The sequence below is a fragment of the Mobula birostris genome, chromosome 18, assembly GCF_030028105.1.
Source record: "Mobula birostris isolate sMobBir1 chromosome 18, sMobBir1.hap1, whole genome shotgun sequence".
NCBI lineage: Eukaryota > Metazoa > Chordata > Chondrichthyes > Myliobatiformes > Myliobatidae > Mobula > Mobula birostris.
The window spans coordinates 14,836,905-14,861,977 of NC_092387.1; the positions used below are offsets into that span (position 1 = coordinate 14,836,905).

Genomic DNA, 25,073 nt, shown 5'->3' on the forward strand with positions numbered 1-25,073 from the left:
GTGACGCGATGGCGGGGGCGGGGCGGAGCCGCGCTGCGCGAATCCGGAACCAGCAGGCGGCGAGGATAAAGGCCGCGCGCCGGGGGGCGGGGCGGAGCGAGGCGAATCCAGAACCTTCCAGTAGCTGGCGAATAAAGGCTGGCGTTCAGAAGCGGAGCCGCTTCAACTCGTAACGGGAGGGAAATCGGCGGTGTGGCGAAGCATTGCCCCCACATCCACCGGGGCAGTGTGAGCGCTGTCAGCTCTTGCTTGCTTGGTGACACCTCGGTCGGCCCGGGTCCGCTGTAACCCCCGCACTCGCCTCTAGTGATTGGCCTCGGCAGAGCGGCGATGGTGAAGGAGACGGGCTACTACGACACCCTGGGTGTCAAGCCCAACGCCTCCCCGGACGAGATCAAGAAGGCGTATCGGAAGCTGGCGCTGAAATATCACCCCGACAAAAACCCGGGCGAGGGCGAAAGGGTAAGAGACAAGCCGAGCGAGCGGCCGGCCGGCCGTGCAGAACTTTCCAGAACGTTCTGGGTGGAGGGAAGGAGTGAGCAAGTGGCTCCATTTGGAATCCCAGTGTTTGTTAAACCAGGGACATGGACTTCATCCGAGCTCGGTGTATATCAGACCAGCCCCCGGGGGTGGTGAGTGAGTGTGAAAAGCGCTCACTTCGGCACCCTGGGGTTCTTTGGGCCACCCTCGCTGATAACTGTACACATCGGTACATTTCCAAAACACCTTAACCGTCTATAATATGGCCTTTCTATTTTGTAATTAAATAGATATTACGATTTCATAATCATGACATTCTATCATCTCACTGCCCTTTATCCCATTAAATATTCCCGCCGCCTGTACGTTGTACCCGTGACTGCGTAGGTTTCCTCCGGGTGCTCCGGTTTCCAAAGACCTACCATTTGGTGGGGTAATTGGTCATTGTAAATTTCCCCATGATTAGGCTGTCGGGGGTTGCTGGGCGGTGTGGAGTAGCCCTACCTACTCCGCGCTGTATCTCGCTAAATAAATAGATAAATAAATAAGTACAAATGGCTTGATCGTTTCCACGGATGCTGCCCGACCTGCTGAGTTCCTCCAGCGTGTGTGAGTGTTGACTTTGCGAGGCTTGGGCCCAACAGGTTATTACAGTTGACAAGTCTGCCTTTTTGTTTTATTGGTGATTATTAAGATATTAAAAAAAGGTTAATAGAGGCATGGTAGTGATGAAGGGTATCTCTAGACTCCTTGGGAACTAAAAGGGACTGGTGTGTTTACTGGTGGCATATAATGGGGAGGTGAGGTGAAGTGGGATTGCTTTGGTATGAAAGACATGGAGCCAGTGGTGTTTTTAAAGTGTGCTCTTGGTAAGTGTTTGAGCCAGTTGATGTATAGTTGTAGAAAGAGTTGTCCTGAACCCAGTCTTAGGAAATATAGTGGGAGAAGTAGGAGAGTATTTTGGAGTTGGTGGCTATACTGAAGGGAGATGTGTGGTCTCCAAACTTAAGTTCTGAATTAGGGAAAAGGTTAATTTCAATACTGTAAAACAGAACCTGAAAAAAGTGGACTGAGTAGCTTCTTGCAGGTATGTAAATCTGAAAAGTGGGACTTTTTGGACTATTGGATGAAATTCTCATTAAAACTAAAATTTGCATTTCTGGGCCATTACACTTTTTACATTTTTTCCGGTGAACCACGTCCTTCAGGAGTTTAGAAAGCTTACATGGTTTGGGAGGGAGATATAAATTAGCAGACTAAAGAAGGTACATGAAATATTGTTGGCAGGCTAAGGAACACCCTGAAATATTTAAAGTACATATATTAAGGGAAAGAACATGAGCAACAAAATAGAAACAAAGCAGTATTTTGTAGAGTCAGAGGGCATAGATGAGGTCTTATTTAATTGAAGAGAATTGAGAAATTCAAGGTGTTATTCTTAAAAATCAGGTGGTTTTGGATGTCTTAAAGATGGAGGTTGCAATGAGAAGCAAGTGAGGAGACTGCTCGCATCATGGCAGATCTTTAAATCTTCACTGGCCATGACTGAGATGCCAGATAATTGGAAGATAGCAAATATACCTTTTTTTCAAAAGAAGCAGTAGGGGTAGGATGTATAATTACAGGGTTGTGAGTGTATCACATTTGGATGGGGATTAACTACCACATGGTGTTGTTAGGAAGAGTACTTGTCTGATAGTTTTGATTGAATTTGCTTGAAATAGTTTAATAATATAAATGTCTTTGGGTTTTGAAGTGGCTGAGATCATTATGGATATAGCAGTTTCTTCTATCAAAAGGGGAGATAAATAAGCAGTTCATGATGTGGCATGTTCCTCCAGTCAGTGCCATTCAGAGCACTCTTCCATTGTGAGTCCCGAAAAAGGGTTTTGGGTTTTGGTGTAGTGGCACCAAAACATCGACTGTTTATTTGTTTCCATAGCTGAGTTCCTCCAGCATTTTGTATGTTTCTGTTACTGAGGACTGTTTGTAACTGTACCTGTCAAAAATGAAAATAAGTGAGGGAGAGGATCACAGAAATAGCTGTGACAGGAGACTGAGCAGGCATGGGAGAAGTGGCTGCCACGTGGCATCATTGGGTGAAGAGAGAAGGCATACTATGTTCCCACCTGGCAGAAGATTCCCACAACAGCCAGAAAATCCATACTTGTGCATCCTGTCCACCTCCAAACATAGTATATGTGCAGCCTATCTGTAAGTCTGCTATTTGTGGGGGATCTAATTCTTAACTTTGTCCTACCAATTAAGGTCTCCCTTGTACATCAGGCCCTAGGCAGGTCCTTTGCCTGTCAATATCTCTGTATTTCTGCTATCTTTATAAATATGCAATTAAACCAAAACACTGACTAATTCATCTGGGTGACGTTTTGAACTGTCAACTTTTTGGGAATCCCTTTAAATCTTGGGTCTTCTGGTCCTTCCACTCTGATTTACTTTTATCCACGTTAACTACTTTTTCAATTTTTAAGTTTTTTTTATCAGGAGTGAATAGTTATTAGATTAAGGTCTGCTTCAGCTTTAATCTAGAAAACAAAATAAAGAACTGGTGGTGACCATTTAAAAGTAGTTTAAAATAAAAAAAGGAAAACATAGAAAAAGAGCATGCCTTTTGACTTCGTGTTCCTTGCCATTTTGTGACATTATTTTGGTGTTCTATAGAGTTCCAAGGCTGAAGTGTAAAATACTTTTGATGACATTGTTCTAAATTATATAAATAGTTGACAGTAATTTGCCATTAATGTCTTCATATTATTAGAATATTACAAGGAACTTCAAAATTAATAGGACTGTTAATCCAGAACAAGAATGCCATTTTGGTGTTAGATTCTAAATTGCTGGCATCTCAATAATAATTTTACTTGGTGCAGTTTCTCCCTTTAATTCTCATTTTATTTTGTACAACACATTCCTGATGAAATGCAAGAGATATTGTCATGGTTAGCTGCATCTATTCTTGACTACATAGCTTAATATCCCACCTCAGCTTGTGCAATGCTTTGAGATGAAATGATAAAATTCTCTTTTTACCTGATCTTGATATAAAATGCTTTCAAAATTAGATGGTATCAGCAGTTAACCTAGACAGTCAAGGTTCATAAATTTGAACTGTTGTTATTTGCAATTCTCCATTGTGTGTGCTGTTTTTAAATATCCTTGTGTGACAAAACTACATTTTTTATCTGGAACAGTTTCTTTATTGATACTTGAGATGGTAGCAGGAAATGACTGAATTTTAACAGTTTAATAACTTAATTAAAAGTTTTGGAAAATGATCCATATTTTTCCCATCAACTGGTCATTTTGAAGGAAGTATTCCAAGGGTAATTCTATTAGTTTGTAAAATTTAGTTATTATTTTTTGTCTGTAATTTAAATTAATAGCTGTTTTCATCTTGGGTGATTTTTTCTCTTTTCCTCTGATTTGCTTGGGTAAATAAGTTTTAGTGGTCTTACAAAGATTTTTTTCTCTCCAGATGATAGAGAAAAGATTTCTCTGCAGAACTTGATCTTCTCTAAGTCCTTTTTTTTTTCATCAGTGACTTTTAGGAATGGTTGGACGTGATAGATAATTTCTTTAAAATTTTCTTTTGCTTCTCTTTTAAATAGTTCAAACTTATATCACAAGCCTATGAGGTTTTATCAGATCCTAAGAAGCGAGACATCTATGACCAAGGTGGTGAGCAAGCCATTAAAGAAGGAGGAGTAGGGGGTGGTGGCTTCTCCTCGCCCATGGACATCTTCGACATGTTCTTTGGTGGTGGTGGCAGAATGCAAAGGGAGAAAAGAGGTACATATTTCATCCCTATCTCAGTGGAAGTTTGGTGGATGGGGAAAAAAAAAATCACGAACATGGAAGTAAAAACAACATTACTTGAATAGAAAGATAAATAATTGGTAAGCAATTTTGTGCTACCTAAATAAAGAGCTTAAACTTCAGATGGTAGTAAGATTCTAGTTGTGCCTGCAGGTGCTATGTTAAAAGGAAGAGTGCAGTGAAAGATACAAAATTAAACCTAGCAGTTGTGTCACATCTATAAGATAAAATAATAATGTGATAGTGATTTTAACTTTCCACATAAAGACTGGGATTCCCATACTGTAAAAGGACTCAATGGAATAGGATTTGTCAACTGTGTTGTGGAAAGTCTGCTTGATATATAGAGATCCCAACTAGAGAGTGTGATCTAAAGACTGGATCTCCAATGAGGGAATAAGGCTGTAAGACATGGGAGTAGGATTAGGCTATTCAGCCCATCGAGCCTGCTCCGGCATTTGATCATGGCTGATCCCGGATCCCACTCAACCCCATACACCTGCCTTCTCACTATATCCTTTGATGCCCTGACCAATCAGGAAAATAACTTCTGCTTTAAATATACCCATGGATTTAGCTTCCACAGCAGTCTGTGGCATAGCATTCAACAGATACGTTACACTCTGGCTGAAAAAAATCCTCCTTACTTCTGTCCTAAAAGATTGCTCCTTAATTTTGAGGCTGTGACCTCTAGTTCTGGATAGCCGCACAATAGGACACATCCTAACCACATCCACCCTATCTGGTCCTTTCAACATTTGGTAGGTTCCAATGAGATCCCCCTGCATTCTTTCAAATTCCAGTGAGTACAGGCCCAAAGCTGCCAAATGCTCCTCGTATGTTAACCTCTTCATTCCCGGAATCGTCCTTGTGAGCCTCCTCTCGACTCTCTCCAATGACAACACATCGTTTCTGAGTGCTGGGCCCAAAACTGCTGACAGTACTCCAAGTGCAGCCTGACTAGTGTCTTAATAAAGCCTCAGCATTATCTCCTTGCTTTTATAATTAATTCACCTTAAAATAAATGCCAACTTGCATTTGTCTCCTTTACCACACTCAACCTGTGAATTAATCTTCTGGGAGTCTTGCACAGGACAGTCCCTCAGCACCTCTGATGTTTGAGCCTTCTCCCCATTTAGATAATGGTCTGCACTACTGTTCCTTTTACCAAAATACATTATTGCACATTTCCCAACACTGTTTCATCTGCGACTTTTTTGCCCACTCTTCCAATTTATCCAAGTCCGCTGCTTCCTCAGCGCCACCTACCCCTCCCCTATCTTCGTATCATCTGCAGACTTCGCCACAAAGCCATCAATTCCATTATTCAAATCATTGACAAACAATATGAAAAGTAGTGGTCCCAATACTGACCCCTACTCCCTGGCACTCAGGGACCTCTGGCACACTGCTAGTGTCTTCCACAGTGAATACTGATGCAAAGTACTTACGAGGGGTGATTGATAAGTTCGTGGCCTAAGGTAGAAGGAGATGAGTTATACAGCTCTTGTTACATGCACGTGCAGTTCAACTCTGAGTGATTTTGCAGAAAGTTTGAAGTTAATAACTCATCCCTTTCTACCTTAGGCCATGAGCTTATCAACCACCCCTGCTGTGGACCACTTCTGGAGGCCCAAGATGCTGACCTCTACAAAGAAGGGATCTGTGTGCTCCATGACCACTGGACTAAGTGTGTAAATGTAGGGGAAAAAAATGTGCTAGGTTTTCTAAAATTAACGCCTTCTACCTTAGGCCACGAACTTATCAATCACCACTGGTATTAAGTTCATCTGCCTTTTCTTTGTCCCCCGTTAATACCGCACCAGCATCATTTTTCAGTGGTCCAATATCAACTCTCACCTCCCTTTACTTTTTGTGTAACTGAAAAACTTTTAGTATCTTGCTTTATATTATTGGCTAGTTTGCCCTCTTATTTCATCCTTTCCCTTATAACTCTTTCAGTTGCCTTTAATAGGATTTTAAAAGCTTCGCAATCGTCCAACTTTCCACTCACTTTTGCAATATTATATGCTATTTCCTTGGCTTTTATGCAGTCCTTAACTTCCTTTGTCAGCCAGTTTGCCTACCCCTGCCATTTGAAAACTCTTGTGGAACATATCCATCCTGTGCCTTGTGATCTATTCCCAGAAACTTGCACCTCTGCTCTGCCGTCAACCCCGCCAGTTCCTTTCTCCAGTCCACCTGGGGAAGCTCCTCTCACGTGCCTCTGTAATTCCCTTTATTGTATTGTGATACTGATACATGTGAGTTGTGCTTCTCCCTCTCAAATTGCAGTGTAAATTAAATCATATTATGATCACTGCCTCCTAAGGGTTCCTTTACGTTAAGTTCCCAAATAAAATCTGGGTTATTACACAACACCCAATCTAAGATGGCCTTTCCTCTAGGCTCAATCCAAGCTGCTCTAAAAAGCCATCTTGTAGGCATTCCACAAATTTTCTCTCTACGGTCCAACACCAACCTGATTTTCCCAATCCCTTTGCATACTGAAGTCTCCCATTGCATGCCTTTTCCAGCTCCTTTTGCAATCTCAAACTCACTTGGCTACTCACAATGCGCTGGAGGAACTCAGCAGGTCAGTCAGCATCAGTTGAAAAGATTAGTTGACGTTTCGGGCCGAAACCCTTCGTCAGGACTGAAGGAAGAACTTTCGGGAGAGTTTGACTGTTTGGAGGCCTATATATGATACGGGGCAGGTGACAGAAGTTTGTAGGAGACACTTTGGATCTAGTGATTGTAATTCCATTAGTTTCAAGATGATTATAGAGAAGGATAGAACTGGTCCTCAGGTTGAGATTCTAGATTGCAGTAAGCCCTATTTTGGTGGCATCAGAAAGGATCTGGTAGATGTGGATTAGGATGATTTCTTTTTTCTCTAGCAAAGAGATGAAGTCTTCAAAAGTGAAATTTTGATTGTACAGAGTTTGTATGCTCCTATTAGAAAAACTGCAAGGTTAACAGGTATAGGTTTTCAGGGCCTAATATTTCCTGGTTATGAAGAAGGAGATGCATAGCAGGTGTAGGCAGCAAGGAACAAATGACGTGCTTGAGCAGTATAAGAAATCAGGAGGGATAAAAAAGGCATGGGATTGCTCTGGCATAAATGGTGAAGGAGAATCACAAGGACCTCTACAGCTATATTAAGAGCAAAAGGATAGCAAGGGACAAAATTAGTTTACTTGAAGATCAATGCAATCATCTGCACATGGAGCCAAAAGAAATGGGGCAGATCTTAAATGGATTTTTTGCACCTGTATTTTCTTGGAGAGGTGGACACTGAGTGAATAGAACTAAGGCAGAAAAGTAGTGAGGTCATGGACTGTACTGGGATTACAAAAAAGGAGCTGCTTGCTATCTTGCAGCAAGTTAGGGAGGATACATTCCAGGAGCCTGATAAGGTTCCCCCTCCGACCTTGTGGGAGGGTCGTGCAGAAATTGCAGGAGCTCTGGGAGAGGTACTCTTTTTAAAACATACTGAAATGCAGATGAGGCACTGGAGAATAACACTGGGAGTTGATCAGTAAGTCTTACTGCAGTGGAGGGCAAATTATGGGAAGAGGTTCTTAGTCAGGAGTTACGATCATTTGGAGAAGCAGTCTGATTAGGGATTGTCAACGTGGCTTTATGAAGGGTAGGTCATGCCTCACAAGCCTGGTAGTATTCTTTGAGGACAAAGCACATTGTGATGAAGATCGAGTAGTGGATGTGGTATATATGGAGTTTGATAAGGTGTTTGATAAGTTTTCCCCACAGTAAGTTCATCCTGACAGTCAGGTGGCATGGGATCCAGGGAAACATGGCTGCGTGGATACAGAATCGGCTTGCCCAAAGAATGGAGGGGGTGGTTATAGATGAAGTGCATTCTGCCTGGAAGTTGGTGACCAGTGCTGTTCCGCGAGGATCTGTTCTGGACTCCTGCTGTGAATTTTTATTAAGACTTCTGGAAGTGGAAGGCAAGTTAGTAAGTTTGCAGATGACCTGCAGTTTAATGAAGTTGTGGATAGTGAAGAAGGTTGTTGCTGTTTAAAACAGGGCATTGATGAGATGCCAAGCTGGGCTGAGAAGTGATAGATGGAAACAAACTCAAAAAAAGTGAAGTTATCTACTTTGGATCTTCACATTTGAAGGCAGAATACAGGTCTAATGGAAAGATTCTTAACAGTGTGGAGGAAGAGAGTGATCTTGGGATCCGTGACTACAGATCCCTCAAAGTGACACTTAAAAAGGCATATGGTGTGTTGGCCCACAGTAGTCAGGAATTGAGTTCAAGATAGAAACATAGAAAAACATACAGCACAATACAGGCCCTTTGGCCCACAAAGCTGTGCTGAGCATTTCCCTACCTTAGAACTACTTAGGCTTTACCCATAGCCCTCTATTTTTCTAAGCTCCATGTAGCCATCCAGGAGTCCCTTAAAAGACCCTATCGTTTCCGCTGCTGGCAGCCCATTCCATGCACCCACCACTCTCTGTGTATTTTTATTTAAAAAAAAACACAAACAACTTTCTCCTGACATCTCTTCTGTACCTACTTCCAAGCACCTTAAAACTATAGCCATTTCAGCCCTGGGGAAAAGCCTCTGACTATCCACACGATCAATGCCTCTCATTATCTTGTACACCTCTATCAAGTCACCTCTCATCCTCCGTTGCTCCAAGGAGAAAAGGCTGAGTTCACTCAACCTATTCTTATAAGGCATGCTCCCCAATCCAGGCAACATCCTTGTAAATCTCCTCTGCACCCTTCCTATGGTTTCCATGTCCCTCCTATAGTGAGACGACCAGAATTGAGCACAGTACTCCCAAGTGGGGTCTGACCCGGGTCCTGTATAGCTGCAACATTACCTCTGGGCTCCTAAACTCAGTCCCACGATTGATGAAGGCCAGTGCACCGTATGCCTCCTTAACCACAGAGTCAAACTGCGCAGCAGCTTTGAGTTTCCTATGGACTCGGACCCCAAGTTCCCTCTGATCCTCCACACTGCCAAGATCTGTGAAATAACTTACCATATCTATACCCTTACAATTTTGTATACCTTTATCAAATCTGCTCTCAATCTTTATGTTCTAAAGAATACAGTCCTAACCTATTCAGTCTTTCCTTATAACTCGGGTTCTCCAGACCCAGCAACACCCTTGTACATTTTCTCTGCACTCTCTTTCAACTTTGTTTACATCTTTAGGTAGGTGACCAAAACTGCCCACAATACTCCAGGTTAGGCCTCACCAACGTCTTGTGCAACTTCAACACAACTTTGCATCATTTGTACTCATACTTTGATTTATGAAGGCCGATGTGCCAAAAGCTTTTATTTGACCCTATCCCCCTGTGATGCCACTTTTAATGGATTACGTACCTGTATTCCCAGATCTCTTTTCTCAACCTCACTCCTCAGTGCCCTACTGTTCACTGTGTAAGACCTACTCTGGCTGGTCTTACCTAGGTGCAAAAACCTCATACTTGTCTGTATTAAATTTCATCTGCCATTTTTTCAGCCAATTTGTCCAGCTGGTACAGATCTCTCTGCAAGCCATGATAGCCTTCCTCACTGTCCAGTACACCCCGAATCTTGGTGTCATCCACAAATTTGATGATCCAATTAACCACATTATCAGCCACATCATTTATATAAATAACAAATGACCTAGCATAGATCCCAGTGGCACACCATTAGTCACAGGCTTCCAGTCAGAGGCAACACTCTACTACCACTCTCTGGCTTCTCATACAAAGTCAATGTCTAATCCAATTTACTACCTCATTCCGAATGCTGAGCAACTCAACCTTCTTGACCAGCCTCCCATGCAGGACCTTGTCAGATGCCTTTCTAAAGTCGATGTACACAACATCCACTGCCTTGTCTTCATCCACTTTCCTGGTAACTGCCTCAAATATCTCTAAAATTGGTTAGACATGACCTACTATGCAAAAAGTTGTGCTGACTAACCTTAATCAGCCCATATCAATCCAAATACTGGTCTCTTAGTATACCTTCCAATAACTTTCCCACCACTGAGTTAGACTCACCAGCCTATAATTTCATGGCTTCTATTTACAGCCTTTTTGTAAACTGTAGAATAACATTGGTTATCTTCCAATCCTCTGGTACCATTCCAGTTGCTAAGGATGCTTTAAATATCTCTGCAAAGGCTCTGGCAGCTTCTGCATTCATCTCCCGTAGGCTCAGAGAGAACACCTTGTCAGGCTCTGGGGATTTATCCACCCTGATTTCCCTCAGGGTAGCAAACACCTCTTCAGTAATCTGTACAACGTTCATGAAGTTGATGGCTGCTTTGCCTCACTTCTGTAGGCTCTGTATCAGTCTCCTGAGTAAATACAGATGCAAATAATGCATTTAAGATCTCTCTCATCTGTTTTGGCTCCAAACATGGATTACCAATATGGTCTTCCAGAGGACCAACTTTGTTCCTTGCAATCCTTTTGCTCTTAACATACCTGAAGAATCCCTTGGGATTCTCTTTCACCTTGCCAGCTGGAGCAACTTTATGCCTTTCTTTTAGCCCTTCTGATTCCTTACTTGAGTGTTCTTTTGCATTTCTTGTGCTCCATAAGCACCTCTTTTGTTCCGACTTGCCAATACCTGCTGTGAACCTCCTTTTTTTTTCTCTTTTAACCAGGGCCTCCATATCTCTTGAAAACCAAGGTTTATTACACTTGTTATCTTTACCTTTTATTCTGACAGGCAAATACACTCAGAATTTCATTTTTGAAGGCCTCCCACTTAACAAGTACACCTTTGCTGGAAAACAGTCTGTCCCAATCCATACTTGCCAGGTCATTTTGATACCATCAAAATTGGCCTTTCTCCAGTTTAGAATCTCAACCCATGGACCATACCTCTCTGTTTGCATATTTACTTTGAAACTAAAGGCATTGTAGTCACTGGATGCAAGGTGTTTCCCTCCACAAACTTCTGTTACCTGCTGTCTTATTCCCTAATAGCAGATCCAGTGTCACATACTCACTTGTTGAGGCTTCTATTTATTGATAAAGGAAACTTTCCTGAACACATTTGACAAACTATCCCATCTAGACCTTCAACTCAGCTCTAAACTCTCAGAAACCACTGGAACCCAAGACCCCTCTATAATCCAGAGAAGTTTTGTCAGAAGTGGTCCTCATGGAAGAGTTGCTGCCAAAAGCCATTCCTCCAAAGTGGAAACAAAGCCAAGAGATTCACCTATGTACAAAAACACAAGGACTGAGGTGCTGAATAATAGCAGCAAGTGCTCCGGATTGATGAGACAAAATTTGAAATTTTTGGCTCAAACATTAGAGTTGGTCTATAGAAGAGCTAGAGAGAGCTACTTGCATGAGTGTCTGCAGCCAAAGTGAAGCATGGTAGCAATTCCCTGCAGGTTTGCAAATGGAGTTGGTGATTTGGTCAGAATTAATGGAATCCATGATGCTGAGAAGTACAAGTAGATTCCCATCCATCACACAATACCATCAGGGAGGCATCTGAATGGTCCCAATTTCATTCTGCAACAGGTCAATGACCCCAAACACGCAACCAAGGTCATAAAGAACTATTTTCAGCAAAAAGAACAAGGAGTTCTGCAACAAATGGTATGGGATCCACAAAGCCCTGATCTCAACATCATTGAGGCTGTTTGGTATTACCTGGAGAGGCACTAGCAAACAAGGCAGCCAAAGTCTGCAGAAGAACTGGCAAGTTCTCCAAGATGCCTGGAACAACCAACCAGCTGATGATTCCCCCCCCCCCCCCCCAAACTACACTACAGCGCACCTAAGAGAATTGATGCAGTTTTAAAGGCAAAGGGTGGTCACACCAAATATTGATTCAATTTAGTTTTTACCATTTATTGCTTTTTATAGTGATTTTTTTAATAATATTTGAAACTTTTCATTATTTTTGAAAGCATCTTCACTGTACAGAATTTTTTTACATGCCTATGACAGTACTGTAGGTATGCAAAATTTGACAGGTATGGGACATATGAGAAGTTTTTTTTACGTGGAAAGGATATCAAAAACACGAGCATAGTTTTGAGAGGAATGCATTTGAAAGGGGATCTGAGAGGAATTTTTTTGTGTGGAGTGGGTGATATGTGGAATATGTTGCTGGAGGAAGTGGTGGGATCAGATACAATTAGTACATTTTTAGAGGTACTTGAATAGGCAATGCCTAGGATATGGTACTGTTGCAGTCAAATGAGATTAATGGTAGATGGGCGAAAAGATCAGTGTGAGCATGGTGGGCCAAAAGGCTTGCTTTTTTTAATGAAGGAAACCATTATATGAATTGTTTGAAAGTTGTTTATGAATTGAAACTCATAGCTGTTAAAGCCCAAGTCAAAGTTTCTAGTTTTAACAGTTAATTATATAAAATTGTTTTTCATTTGCACAATTGTCTATCTGAATTGTGGCAGTCTTAGGGGTTCATCTGAAGTAGAAATCTAAAATATGGAAATGAAAGTAAAGCTTTGGGGGTCAGGCAAGTAAAAATGGAATTAAAAAAACTGCCTGACTTGCTGAGTTCCTCCAGCATTTTGCTTTTCTTGATCCTTCTTTTGAAGTCCTAATGAAGGATCTCTGCCCAAAATTTCAACTGTTAATTTCCCTCCACTGATGCTGCCTGATCTGTTGAGTTCCTCCACCATTGTGTGTTACTGCTTGTTAATGTTCCCTCTAATTCTATGCCCCCACCTACACTGAGGTTATTTAAAGTTATCCTGCTGTCATTGGAGTTGTCTAATTTTTTTATCTTGGTGCTGAAGCAAAATTGATTGTTAAATATTAATGTTAAAACTTTAATGTGTAAGTGTTTTCTGCATATCTTGACTGCATTACTCATTTGTGCCTAGGCAAGGATGTTGTGCACCAGCTGGCTGTTTCACTTGAAGATCTTTACAATGGGGCCACAAGGAAGTTGGCATTGAAGAAAAATGTAATTTGTGACAAATGTGATGGTGAGTATACAATTAGATTCCCAATTGTTAGGCTGAATCTATAACACTAATATATTTGAAAGTAGGAAACAAAAACTGGGTGGTATTTCCATAACTGGTACAATTTTATAGCAATTATCAATTCACAATTGAAAGAATCGAATTGAAGCAGCTTGTCCCTGATACAACATAATTTGTAATAATGGATGGACTTAATTGAACCAAAAGAATGACCAAAGTCCTTGTGGAAAGTTTGGTAGCAATTTTGGAACAGATAGAAATGAACAGTGCCTTTTGAATAGTAAGTTTAGGGGTGGGTCAATCAAGAATTAGTATAGAGGTTTAAAACATTTAGAATGGCAAAAAGAAATGTAGTTACTTTTTATGTTTTTGCAGCTTTATAAAACTGATTAAGTTGTATCAGACATATTGTATTTATTTCTGGTCACTGCATTACAGGATGGATGTTGGGACTGTTTCTATTTACGTTATACATCAATGATCTGGATGACAGAATTTGTGGCCAAATTTGTGTATTATACAAAGATAGGTAGAGGGGCAGGTTGTGTTGAAGAAGCAGAGAGGCTACAGAAAGACTTAGAATGGGTAAATGGCAGATGGAATACAGTGTCAGGAAGTGTATGGCTATGCACATTAGTAGAACAAAAATGTAGACTTAAATGGAGAGGGAAAATTCAAAAATCTGGGGCACAAAGGGACTTGGGAATCCTCATGCAGGATTCGCTGAAGGTTAATTTGCAGGTTGAATCAGTGGTGAGGAAAGTAAATGTGATGTTAGTATTTTGAGAGGACTAGAATTATAAAAGCAAGGATGTAATTTTAAGGCTTAAAAGGTACTGCTGAGGCCTCACTTCTAGTATTGAGAGCAGTTTTGGGCTCCATATTTAAGGATGTGTTGACATTGGAGAGAGTTCAAAAGAGGTTCGCGAAACTGATTCTGGGATTGAAAGGCTCATATGAGTGTGTTTGGCTCTGGGCCTGTACTTACTGAAATTCAGAAGAATTGGGGAGGGGAATCTCATTAAAACGTATTGAATGTTGAAAGGCTTTGATAGATTGAATGTGAGAAGATATTTCCTGTGGTGGAGGAGTCTTAAGACCAGAGAACACAATCTCAGACTAGTGGGATGTCCATTTATAATTGAGATGAGGAATTTCTTAAGGCAGACAGCAGTGAATCTGTGGAATTAATTGCCATGGGTGGCTGTGGAGGCCAAGTCAATGGTTATATTTAAGGCAGAGGTTGATAAGTTCTTGGTTATTCAGTGTGAAGGGATGGGGGAGATGGTAGGAAATTGGGGCTGAAAGAGAAAATGGATCAGCCATGATGAAATAGCTGAGCACATCTGATGGGCCAAATGGCATAATTGTGCTCCTGTATCTTGTGGTCTTATGGATGTCAAGGCTATGGCGATGCTGTAGAAAATGCTTATCAAGATGCTGCCTGAATTAGAAATTGGACAGGTCCACAATCCCTTATCTGAAACCCTTGGGCCAGTTGCATTTTGGGTTCAGAATTTTTTGGATTTCAGAAAATTGATAATTATATTGATAATTAACCTGTCTCAGTGTGGTGGACTTTAGGAGCCGGGGAGCTCTGGACCTAAGCACATCCTCCCGTATACTTTAAATCATCTCTAGATTACTTATAATACCTAATACAATGTAAATGCAATGTAAATAGTTGTACTGTATTGTTTAGGGAATAATGACAAGAAAAAAAAGTCTGTATATGCTCAAATAACGAGTGCTGGAGAGAGAACTTCTGGGTTTTCCCGATCCGCGGTCTTTTACAAATACTATTACAGTTTATTTATAAAGTGTTACGTACCCCGTAACTGGGTTGCCAAACCAGCAGAAATGGACCACTTAGTTAGAGTCTGGTTTAACAGAAGCTAATAAAGTTTTATTAAAGAAATAAGTAACACAGTACTCTAATCGTAAGGATATAAAATGCAACAGGTTTAGCCATGTTAAAACACACATGTACACAGAACTAGGGTAATAGGAATCGACCAAGCTCTATCGCAGTCTAGGGGTAAAATGATCAGTCTCAAGTGACGCAGAGTTCAGTTCAACTTAGTACAGTTCGCAGTAATCGCTGTGGTGCTGTTGGGGGGGAGGGGGAGAGAGAGATATATGCAAATCTGATTCAGCAGACCTTTGATGTTCTTCGCAGATAGCTCTTGGGCGGACCCTTTGTTATGTCTTCTGTGGTCACTGACTGACCCCTCCGCTCCGGATACGACTGTTCTTCCGCGGTGAACCCGGCACCCAGGCAAGGGCAGACACACACACCAGGTTCCCGCTGATCGTACCCTTTCACCCTGTGCATCTATGGTTGGTTCCCGCGACCAGACCTCCAAACTCCCTCCAACTTGGGGCACACCGCTCTTCCAGGGTCTCGTTATCTCGTGGTGTCGTGCCTTAGCGAACCTGTTCTTTTTATCCCCCTGCTGGGGTATTGCCTGTCCATCAAACTTCAAACAGTTCAGGTTCAAAGCAACCGGTCTGTCAATATTCTGAAATGTGTTTCTTTCTCGTTAATCTCTCTCTTTTCTCTTATTAGCATTTTGATAAAGGGCCTGTCTCACTTATCTCTCTCATCAGCATCAATCTTCTGATAACTTGGTTTGTCGTCACAAAAGTAATATACTGATAAATGAAATACAGGTTCACAGTCCCTTATCCAAAATTCTGAAATCCAAAAAGCTCTGAAAACTGAAGTTTTTTTTGCCGACAGCTGATCAGTACGAGTGCTGAGCCATAACTGACGTCTGGCGGCCTCTGCTAGTGCTGCCACGTCACACCTGAGTGACGTCAGCTGTTGGCGTGCCAAACAAGCCTTGTTACGACACGCTCCACACTCTACAAAAAAAAAACTTTGGTTTTCGGAGCTTTTTGGATTTCAGAATTTCGGATATGGGATTGTGGACCTGTAATTGTTTTCTCTGGAGTGGAGCACTGAGAAAAGGTCAAATGAGATGCGTGTCTAGGTAACCAGTACTTTCTCCCCTGGATCACAATGTCTTAATATTAGGAGGTATGATTTGAGGTGGCGGGGGGAATGTTCAAAGAAGTGTTGGGCAGGTTTTTTTTTAAATAGTGGTGGGTAGCTGGAATGCACCATTGGGCGGTGGAGACATATAGAAAGGCATTTAAGAGGTGCCTTAGATTATGCACATAATTATATAGGAAAAAGGATAGTGATGGTCCTGTCTGAAGGGAAAAGGTGTCACAGGTAGGTTGACACAACATCATGGGTTAAAGGGTCTGTTTGGAACTAAATTATGGCATTCGATATTTTTGAGAATTTTCCAGTGGTAGTTTATTGTTAATAATCTAACTGTGAAGTCGACAGTTATTTTGCAAACTATTTTCATCTAAACTCAGTTAAAAAGGGCATTTGATGGGTGTTTTTCATCTAAAAGCTTAATATTCAAAGTTTGGGTGAGGGTTCACCCTACTTTAGAGAAACTTAACAGGGAAAGACATTGTCTACCCTGCTTTCAGGTAATCGTTCTCTGGTTACACTTCGATAAATTTATCCTGATGCTTTTCTTACCTGTCCTGTCAACATCTCTTTTCATTTTTCTTAGTTAATCAGTAGTCTATTGGCACTAGCATATTCTGGATAGGGTTTGGTATTTTCTCTACATATAAAGTGAAAGGCTCAGAAACTAGACTTTTTGGGGTAGAGGAAAGATATGAGTGTTGTCACGGGAAATGCTATCAAGGCCTACATGTGAAATGATTAAAAGGGCTGCAGTGATTCCTTTTTATTTGCCTATTAGTTAGATACTTCTCAGCCTAGTTTTGCATCCTATCACTGTAACCTCTGATAACCCTCCACACTATCCACAACACCCCCAACCTTTGTGTCATCAGCAAATTTACTAACCCATCCCTCCACTTTCTTATCCAGGTCATTTATAAAAATCACAGAGTAGGGGTCCCAGAACAGATCCCTGAGGCACATCACTGGTCACCAGCCTCCATGCAGAAAATGATTGACAACCACTCTTTGCCTTCTGTGGGCAATCCAGTTCTGAATCCACAAAGCAATGTCCCCTTGGATCCTATGCCTCCTTATTTTCTCAATAAGCCTTGCATGGGGTACCTTATCAAGTGCCTTGCTGAAATCCCTATACACTACATCTTCTGCTCTACCTTCATCAATGTGTTTAGTCACATCCTCAAAAAAATTCAATCAGGCTCATAAGGCACGACCTGCCTTTGACAAAACCATGCTGACTATTACTAATCGTATTATGCCTCTCCAAATGTTCATAAATTCTGCCTCTCAGGATCTTCTCCATCCATTTACCAACCACTGAAGTAAGACTCACTGGTCTATAATTTCCTGGGCTATCTCTACTCCCTCCCTTGAATAAGGGAACAACATCCGCAACCCTCCAATCCTCAGGAATCTCTCCCGTCCTCGATGATGCAAAGATCATCACCAGAGGCTTAGCAATCTCCTCCCTCGCTTCCCACAGTAGCCTGGGGTACATCCCATCGGGTCCCGGTGACTTATCGAACTTGATGCTTTCCAAAAGCTCCAGCGCATCCTCTTCCTTAATATCTATATGCTCAAGCTTTTCAGTCCGCTGCAAGACATCCCTACAATTACCAAAACCCTTTTCCATAATGAATACTTTGCTTCAGTATTCACTAAGTACCTCTGCTATCTACTCCAGTTCCATACACACTTTTCCACGGTCACACTTGATTGGTCCTATTATCTCATGTCTTATCCTCTTGCTGTTTGCATACTTGTAGAATGCCTTGGGGTTTTCCTTAATCCTGTCTGCCAAGGCCTTGCATGGCCCCTTCTGGCTCTGCTAATTTCATTCTTAAGCTCCTTCCTGCTGGCTTTATAATCTTCTAGATCTCTATTGTCTAGTTTTTTTTTAACCATTTGTAAGCTTTTCTATTCTTCTTGACTAGATTTACAACAGCCTTTGTACACCATGGTTCTGTACCCTACCATCCTTTCCCTGTCTCATTGGAACGTACCTATGCAGAACCCCATTCAAATATCCCCTGAACATTTGCCACATTTCCTCTGTACATTTCCCTGAGAACATCTGTTTCCAATTTATGCTTACAAGTTTTTGCCTGATAGCCTCATGTTTCCCAAAAAAGTGCTCCTGTGTTCAGCCAAGGTGGCATGCAGAGGGTGGGAAACATTGACAGAATTGCCAGGATTTTCCATAGGGTCCTTTGTTCTACCACAGCCTCCAGTGTGACCAATTTGACTCCTATAAAAGAGCCAGCCATTCTAATCAGTTTACTGAGCCTGTTGGTATCACCTGTGTTGATGCCATTGCCCCAGTACACCACTGCATAGAAGATTGTACTCACAGTAACAGACTGGTAGAAAATGTGAAGAAGCCTGCATACTCCAAAGGACCTTAGTCTTCTCAGGAAGTAGAAGTGACTCTGGCCCTTGTACACAGCCTCTGTGTTGGTGCTTCACTGAAGGCTGCCATCCAGGTACTTGTAGATCCTCACCACATCCACATTCTCACCATCAATAATAACAGAGAGCTGTGCACGCTTAGTCTTCCTGAAGTCCATCACCGTCTCCTTTCTCTTACCAATGTTGAGCTGCAGATGTTTCATCTTGCACCATTTGATGAAGTCCTCCACCAGAGCCCTGTATTCATCCTCCTGTCCTCCCTTTATACACCCAACTATGCTGAGTCATCAGAGAATTTCTGCAGATTACTTGGTGTTGTATCTGAAGTATGCAGGGTAAACAGGAAAGGAGACAATGGGGGGGGGGAGGGGTTGGTGCCAATGCTGCTTATAGCCATATCTGATGCACAGCTCTGAAGCTGCTCGGAACTGTGGCCTGCCGGTTGGGTAGCCCATTATACGGGGTGCAATGGAAGTGCCAACCTGCATTGAACAGCTTTTCCACAGTAGCAAGGGCTGTATGGCATTGAAAGGACTTGAGAAATCAAAAAAATGTGATCCTCACACTGCTGCCCTGCTTATCCAAATAGGAGAAGGCTCTGTTCAGCAGGTAAATGACAGCATCGTTGACTCCAATGTGCTCCTTGTAGGCAAACTGCAGGAGATGAAGAGCTGATCTGACCAGGGATTGGAGGTGAGCCAGGACTAGCCTCTCCAGGGTCTTCATGATGTAAGGTCAGGGCCACTGGATGGTAGTCATTCAAGACTTGTTGCCCCTTCTTGGGTACTGAGACCACACGTTTTCCACGCAGTTGGGACCCTTTCCAGGTTGTGACTCATTGAAAATGTGCTGGAGAACTGCACACAGCTGCTCAGCACACTCCTTCAGGACTTTAGGGTTCACACCATCCATTTGCAATGCTTTGCTGTGTCTGAATTTCCCCATATCTCTTCTCACTTACTCATTAGTGAAGGTGAGTTCATGATGGCTGGGGAGTTGGTGGAAGGTAAGGGTGGGAGTGGGGGGAGGTGAAGATTGGGACGATGGAAGTTGGTATTTGGAGGTGTGGATGGTGGGTGCAGAGCAAGGAAGGGATTTAGACAGTTTAGTCTGTGTTGTTCATCCACATTGAATTGGAGGGAGGATGGAAGGCATTGGGTGCCTTGGCGCCTGGACTGGTGTGCTGAAGGGGTGTTAAAAGGAGGGCAATTGTCAAACCGATTGAAGATTTGGTTTAATTCATTAACCCATTCACAACTGCAGTCTGAGGCTCTACGGCTAGGCTGATTGAAGTCAGTGATGTTCTTCATGCCTCTCCATACCACCTGCGTGCTACTCTGCTTATGTTTGTTCTCCAGAGCTCTCCTGTATTCCTCTTTAGCCACTTTGATCTTCTCCTTTAGCTCCCTCTGCACATGTTTCAATTCCTCCCTGTCTCCTGATCTAAAGGCTTTTTTTTGTGGTTGAGAAGAGCCTTTGGATCGCTGGTGACTGGAAGGTAGTTTTGTGAAGATATTGATAAGAAACCAGAAACAAACAATGAGAGCCACCAATAAATCTTAAGTAAATAGAGATGGCTGTTAAACAGTAACGTGTGAATTTAGTTGTAATCATGAGTGAACAGTAGACTTTATCTAATGCTCTCTATGGCAAATGAAATAATTTTTTTTGCTGTTACTCATTTTAAAAATGAACAGGTTTAGGAGGCAAGAAAGGAGCTGTGGAAAAGTGTGCAAATTGCAAAGGCCGAGGGATTGAAATCCATGTTCAACAAATTGGACCGGGTATGGTGCAGCAGATTCAGACAATGTGCTCAGAATGCCATGGACAAGGTGAACAGATTAATCCAAAAGACCGATGTAAGAATTGTAATGGGCGCAAAATTGTGAAAGAAAGAAAAATATTGGAAGTTCATGTGGACAAAGGTAAATTAAGCTGAGAATAGGGATATGTGTTGATCCTATAACTTGTATTTTGCTTTATATTCAAAGATTCATTTTTTAAAAATTAAGGTATGCAAGATGGGCAGAAGATAACCTTCCGTGGAGAAGGGGATCAGGAGCCAGGATTAGAACCTGGTGATGTCATCATTGTACTTGACCAAACAGAACATGAAGTGTTTCGAAGACATGGAAATGACTTGATCATGAAGATGGAAATATTACTAGTGGAAGCTTTGTGTGGTTTCAAAAAAACAATAGAAACACTTGACAAGAGAATGCTTCTTATTAGTTCCAAACCAGGTAAACATTTTTTATTTTGGTATTTGTGCCGTTATAACACTGAAAGTTCTAAACTTTTAAAATATTTTTCAAATATACAGTGATGCATCTTTTTAATTTGTGATTTTTATTTGATACTTTCTAATAGACTTGTGGAACTTGTCATTTCCTACCTATCCTACTTCATAAATTTTGAAAGCCTTTTTATTAAATTGGGGGTTTTATTGGGGGTTTATAATCCCAACCTTGCTGTCAAACCTGCAGACAAAGTGGGTGTTGTTCTAGCATGGTAGACTGATCTCTGTCTTGGTGAGGCCTGACAGCAACACTCAGCTTTTGCTTACCTCTTGAAAAAGACCATCAGAGCATTGTCTCCAACACCATGAACAACCTCATCAATTCTGAGATCTACCATTTACTGCCACCAAACTCAAAGTTCCCTAACCTTGCAGTGCTTGTTTCTACCTCCTACCCAAGATCCACAAATCTGACTCTCCAGGTAGGCCCATTTTCTCTGCCTGCTCCTGCCCACTGATCTTGTGTTTGTGTAGTTTGACTCCATTCTATCTCCATTGGATCAGTCCCTTCCCACCTACATCTATGACACTTCTCATGCTCTTGATCTCAACAACTTTCAATTCTCTGGCTTGGACCAAATCACTTTCACCATGGAAGTCCCTGTACATTTCTGTTCCCAAACAAGAAGGCCTCAAAGCTCTCTGCTTCATTTTCAGCAAAAGACCCAACCAGTTCCCTTCCACTACCACATAGCAGAACAGGTCCTCACCCTCAACAAATTCCCTTTTAGCTCCAAACAAGAGGGAACCCAGAGATGCTGGAAATCCAAAGTAACACACACAAAATGCTGGAGGAACTCAGCAGGCCAGGCAGCATCTATGGGGAAAAAAGAAATGTCTCGGCCCAAACTGTCAACTGTACTTTTTTCCATAGATGCTGCATGGCCTGTTGAGTTCCTCCAGCACTTTGTGTTACTTCTCCTTTAGCTCCTCCCACTTTCTACAAATACAAATGGTAGCCATGGGCACTCTCATGGGCCCCAGCTATGCCTGCCTTTTCATTGGCTGCATGGAACAGTCCATGTTCTAAACCTTGCCTGGTAATGCTCCCGACTCTTTCTGCACTATATTGACCACTATGTTGGTGCTGCTTCATGCATGTGTGCTGAACTTGTCAATTTCATCAACTTCCAGCCTGCCTTAAATTCACTTGGTCCATTTCTGACACCTCTCTCCCTTTTCTTGATTGCTCTGTCTACATCTCTGGATTTACTGATTCTTTATAAGCCTACTGATTTCTGCAGCTATCTTAACTAATACCTCTTCTCACCCTGTCTGCTGTAAAAATGCTTTTACCTTTGCTAAGTTCCTTCGTCTCTGTTGCATCTGTTCCCAGGATGAGGCTTTCCTTTCCAGGAAGGGATACCTGCCTTCAAAGAATGGGGTTTTCTTTCTTCTATCATTGATGCTACCTTCACCATTATCCACTATTTACTGGATATTTGCACTCATCCCACCTTAACAGGGATAGAGTTTCTTACGTCCTCACATACCACCCCATGGGCCTCTGCATACAGTTAATTATTTCAAATTCTGCCATCTTCAATGGGATGCTACCACCTAAAAACTTTTACACCCCCAAACATTCCTCAGGGATTCCCTTGTCCATTCATCCCTCCCCACTAATCTCCTTCCTGGCACTTATCCCTGCAAGAGAGCAATCCTACATCTGCCCATTCACTTCCTCCCTTGCCTCCATTCAAGGCCCCAGTTCTTCCAGGTGAGGCAACGTTTCTGCAAATCTGTTGAGGTTGTCTATTGTATCTGGTGCTCCTGTTATGCCCTCCTCTCCATTGGTGAGACTCGAAGTAAATTGGAGGACTACTTTGTTGAGCACCTCTGCTCCATCTGCCAAAAGTGGAATTTCCCAGTGGCCAACTATTTTAATCCAGTCCCATTCTGACAAGTCAGTCCATGGCCTTGTGCTAGGATGAGGCCCCCCTCAGGGTGGAGGAGCAACATCTCATATTTTGTCTAGTAGCTTTCCAACCTGATGACATGAACATGAATTTCTCTTCTTTCCCCTCCCACTTCCCTCTTTCTTCTCCCCACTCTGGCCCTTACTTCTCACCTGTCTATCGCCACCTACTGGTGCCTCCTCTTCCCTGTCTCCTATGGTCCATAGGATTTTCCTCCCACTTTTTCTATCATTACAGAATATCTACATAAAAATGTTTCTTTGACTGGCTGTTTAAACACATTTATTATATAAACGTTATTTAATTAGCGCACTTTGTTTAGTTTGGCCATTACCCTCATGAAATGTTGGCCTTCAATATTTCCTATTTATTATATGTGCTATGCTTCTAGGCTTGGTATTGGAGAGAATTTATTAGATGCTCATTTTTCTTACTTGGTCAAACTTTGGGTATGGAGGAATATCTAATGCCTTTTTGTATTATTAAACCATCTATTGATCTAGTGTTTAAATAAACACTTGATTTCTTTTAGGTGAAGTTGTGAAAGAGAGCAGCCTTAGATGTGTTTATAACGAAGGAATGCCTATTTATAGAGACCCATTTGAAAAAGGACAACTGATCATACAATTTTCAGTAAGTTTCACCACAGAATATTAAGGTTACTGAAATCCCCATATGACAACTTAGCATACTTAAGGTTTTATGTCTCATCATTAGGTGAAGTTTCCGTCATATGGATGGATTTCACAAGAAAATCTGATTGAACTGGAACATCTGCTTCCACCACGTCAAGAACTAATGATCAGTGATGATATGGAACATGTGGAGTTATCAGAATTTAGTCCAGAACAGCAGCGCAGAAATTATAGTGGGGAAGCATATGAAGAAGATCAAAGACCTAGAGGTGGTGTTCAATGTCAAACTTCTTAATGAAGAGCAAATATTTGAGGGGTGAAATAGACTTTACAATGCATCAAAACTTTTTAATATCCTAAAAAGCATTGCTTTGGTTATCCAGAAACATAACAAGACATTTCATGTGCATCATATACTTGAAAAACAAAGTGGTAATTTGTTTTCCTTTTCATTGTGGTGTAAGAGAATACCTACATTTTTAAAAAATTTGTGACAAGGATTTGTGTGTATTGAAGCACGGTGTACTTTGTCCTAGTCTATCTAATGTTTGACCTGTTTATGCTAAAACATGGACCTAAACATAAATTTGAAGTGTATTTCTAAGGGTCATAATGTCATAATTGGTATTAAACTTAGGATTATCAAATAATGTTTTGGTGTCCTTGTCTTTGTTACATGCCTCAAGGAGATCTGTGATTTTTTTTTTTGTGTGTGAGAATGATGTAATGGTCTTTTGGAGGTCACCTGATGTAATTTTCCCACCGATGTGAGGTCACGTGATGACATGTGCATCACGGGTGTATAAAGGAAGACCCCAGATGATGCAGTTAGTTTTTAGATTTCCAGCTAGAACATACTGTGTCTCCGTTTCTGTTGCATATTTGTTTTTATGACGCAGTTTCATTTTTTAAACTGTTGTTACGTTCTGTTGCAAGGTACAATATTGCTGGACCGAAATTTTTGCTAGATGTGTTGATGTACCTTATTCTAGCAGTAGAAGGGAGAGTGAAGACTTTATCAAAGTAGAGGACCCAAAGGATTGAGGGGAGTCGGCATCGGTTGACAGTTTAACAAAGGATCGACCTTATTGAGTCGTCGTTGCAGGTCACTACTCCTTCATCGAAGATAACTCTTGCCAAAAGAGCAAAGAGTTCATGCAAGGTTTGCTTTCTAAAAGAAATTAAGGTCTGTTATTTTAAACTGTTTATTTACTGCATCCTGAATCCTTCGGACAGAACCAGCAGGAAAGTCGCGTCTATGAAGAAATCTTTCTCCAGAGGAGTCTCCGAATTGAATGTATAAATCTGTTGGACTTTGGAATTTACTATTTTAAGAACTATACCTGACTTTTACCGCTTTAAGAACTGTTTTCGCATTTAATGCTTTAAGAACCAGGGCCAAGTGACGATTTGTTGAATGGCTGCATAGCGGTTAACTTCCGGTTAAGGTTTTTGTTTTTTTTTAAATCGTTTATCCGTGTTTAATAAACGTTTGGTTGTTTTTA

At 41.6% G+C, this 25,073-nt stretch overlaps 1 protein-coding gene across 2 annotated transcripts; it reads left to right on the plus strand.

Moving 5' to 3' along the window:
- Positions 1-90: 90 nt before the first annotated feature.
- LOC140211964 (dnaJ homolog subfamily A member 4-like) lies at positions 91-24,218 on the plus strand. 2 transcript variants are annotated; one of them, XM_072282245.1, is made up of 7 exons: positions 91-462; positions 4,107-4,287; positions 13,186-13,290; positions 20,413-20,640; positions 20,728-20,958; positions 23,466-23,566; positions 23,651-24,218. In XM_072282245.1, exons 1-7 carry the CDS (start codon positions 331-333, stop codon positions 23,861-23,863), a joined length of 1,191 nt encoding a protein of 396 aa, XP_072138346.1. In that variant the 5' UTR covers positions 91-330; the 3' UTR covers positions 23,864-24,218. The 2 variants fall into 2 exon arrangements, with proteins under 2 accessions (XP_072138346.1, XP_072138347.1); XM_072282246.1 differs by lacking the exon at positions 91-462 and adding an exon at positions 5,902-6,004 and having other exon boundaries at positions 4,200-4,287.
- The last annotated feature ends 855 nt before the right edge of the window (positions 24,219-25,073 follow it).

Excerpts from the sequence above, each read along its gene's own strand:
- LOC140211964 (XM_072282245.1), top strand. The coding sequence starts at position 331 with ATGGTGAAGGAGACGGGCTACTACGACACCCTGGGTGTCAAGCCCAAC. Across the intron at positions 463-4,106 it reads ACCCGGGCGAGGGCGAAAGG|TTCAAACTTATATCACAAGC; the intron begins GTAAGAGACAAG and ends TCTTTTAAATAG. Across the intron at positions 4,288-13,185 it reads AATGCAAAGGGAGAAAAGAG|GCAAGGATGTTGTGCACCAG; the intron begins GTACATATTTCA and ends ATTTGTGCCTAG.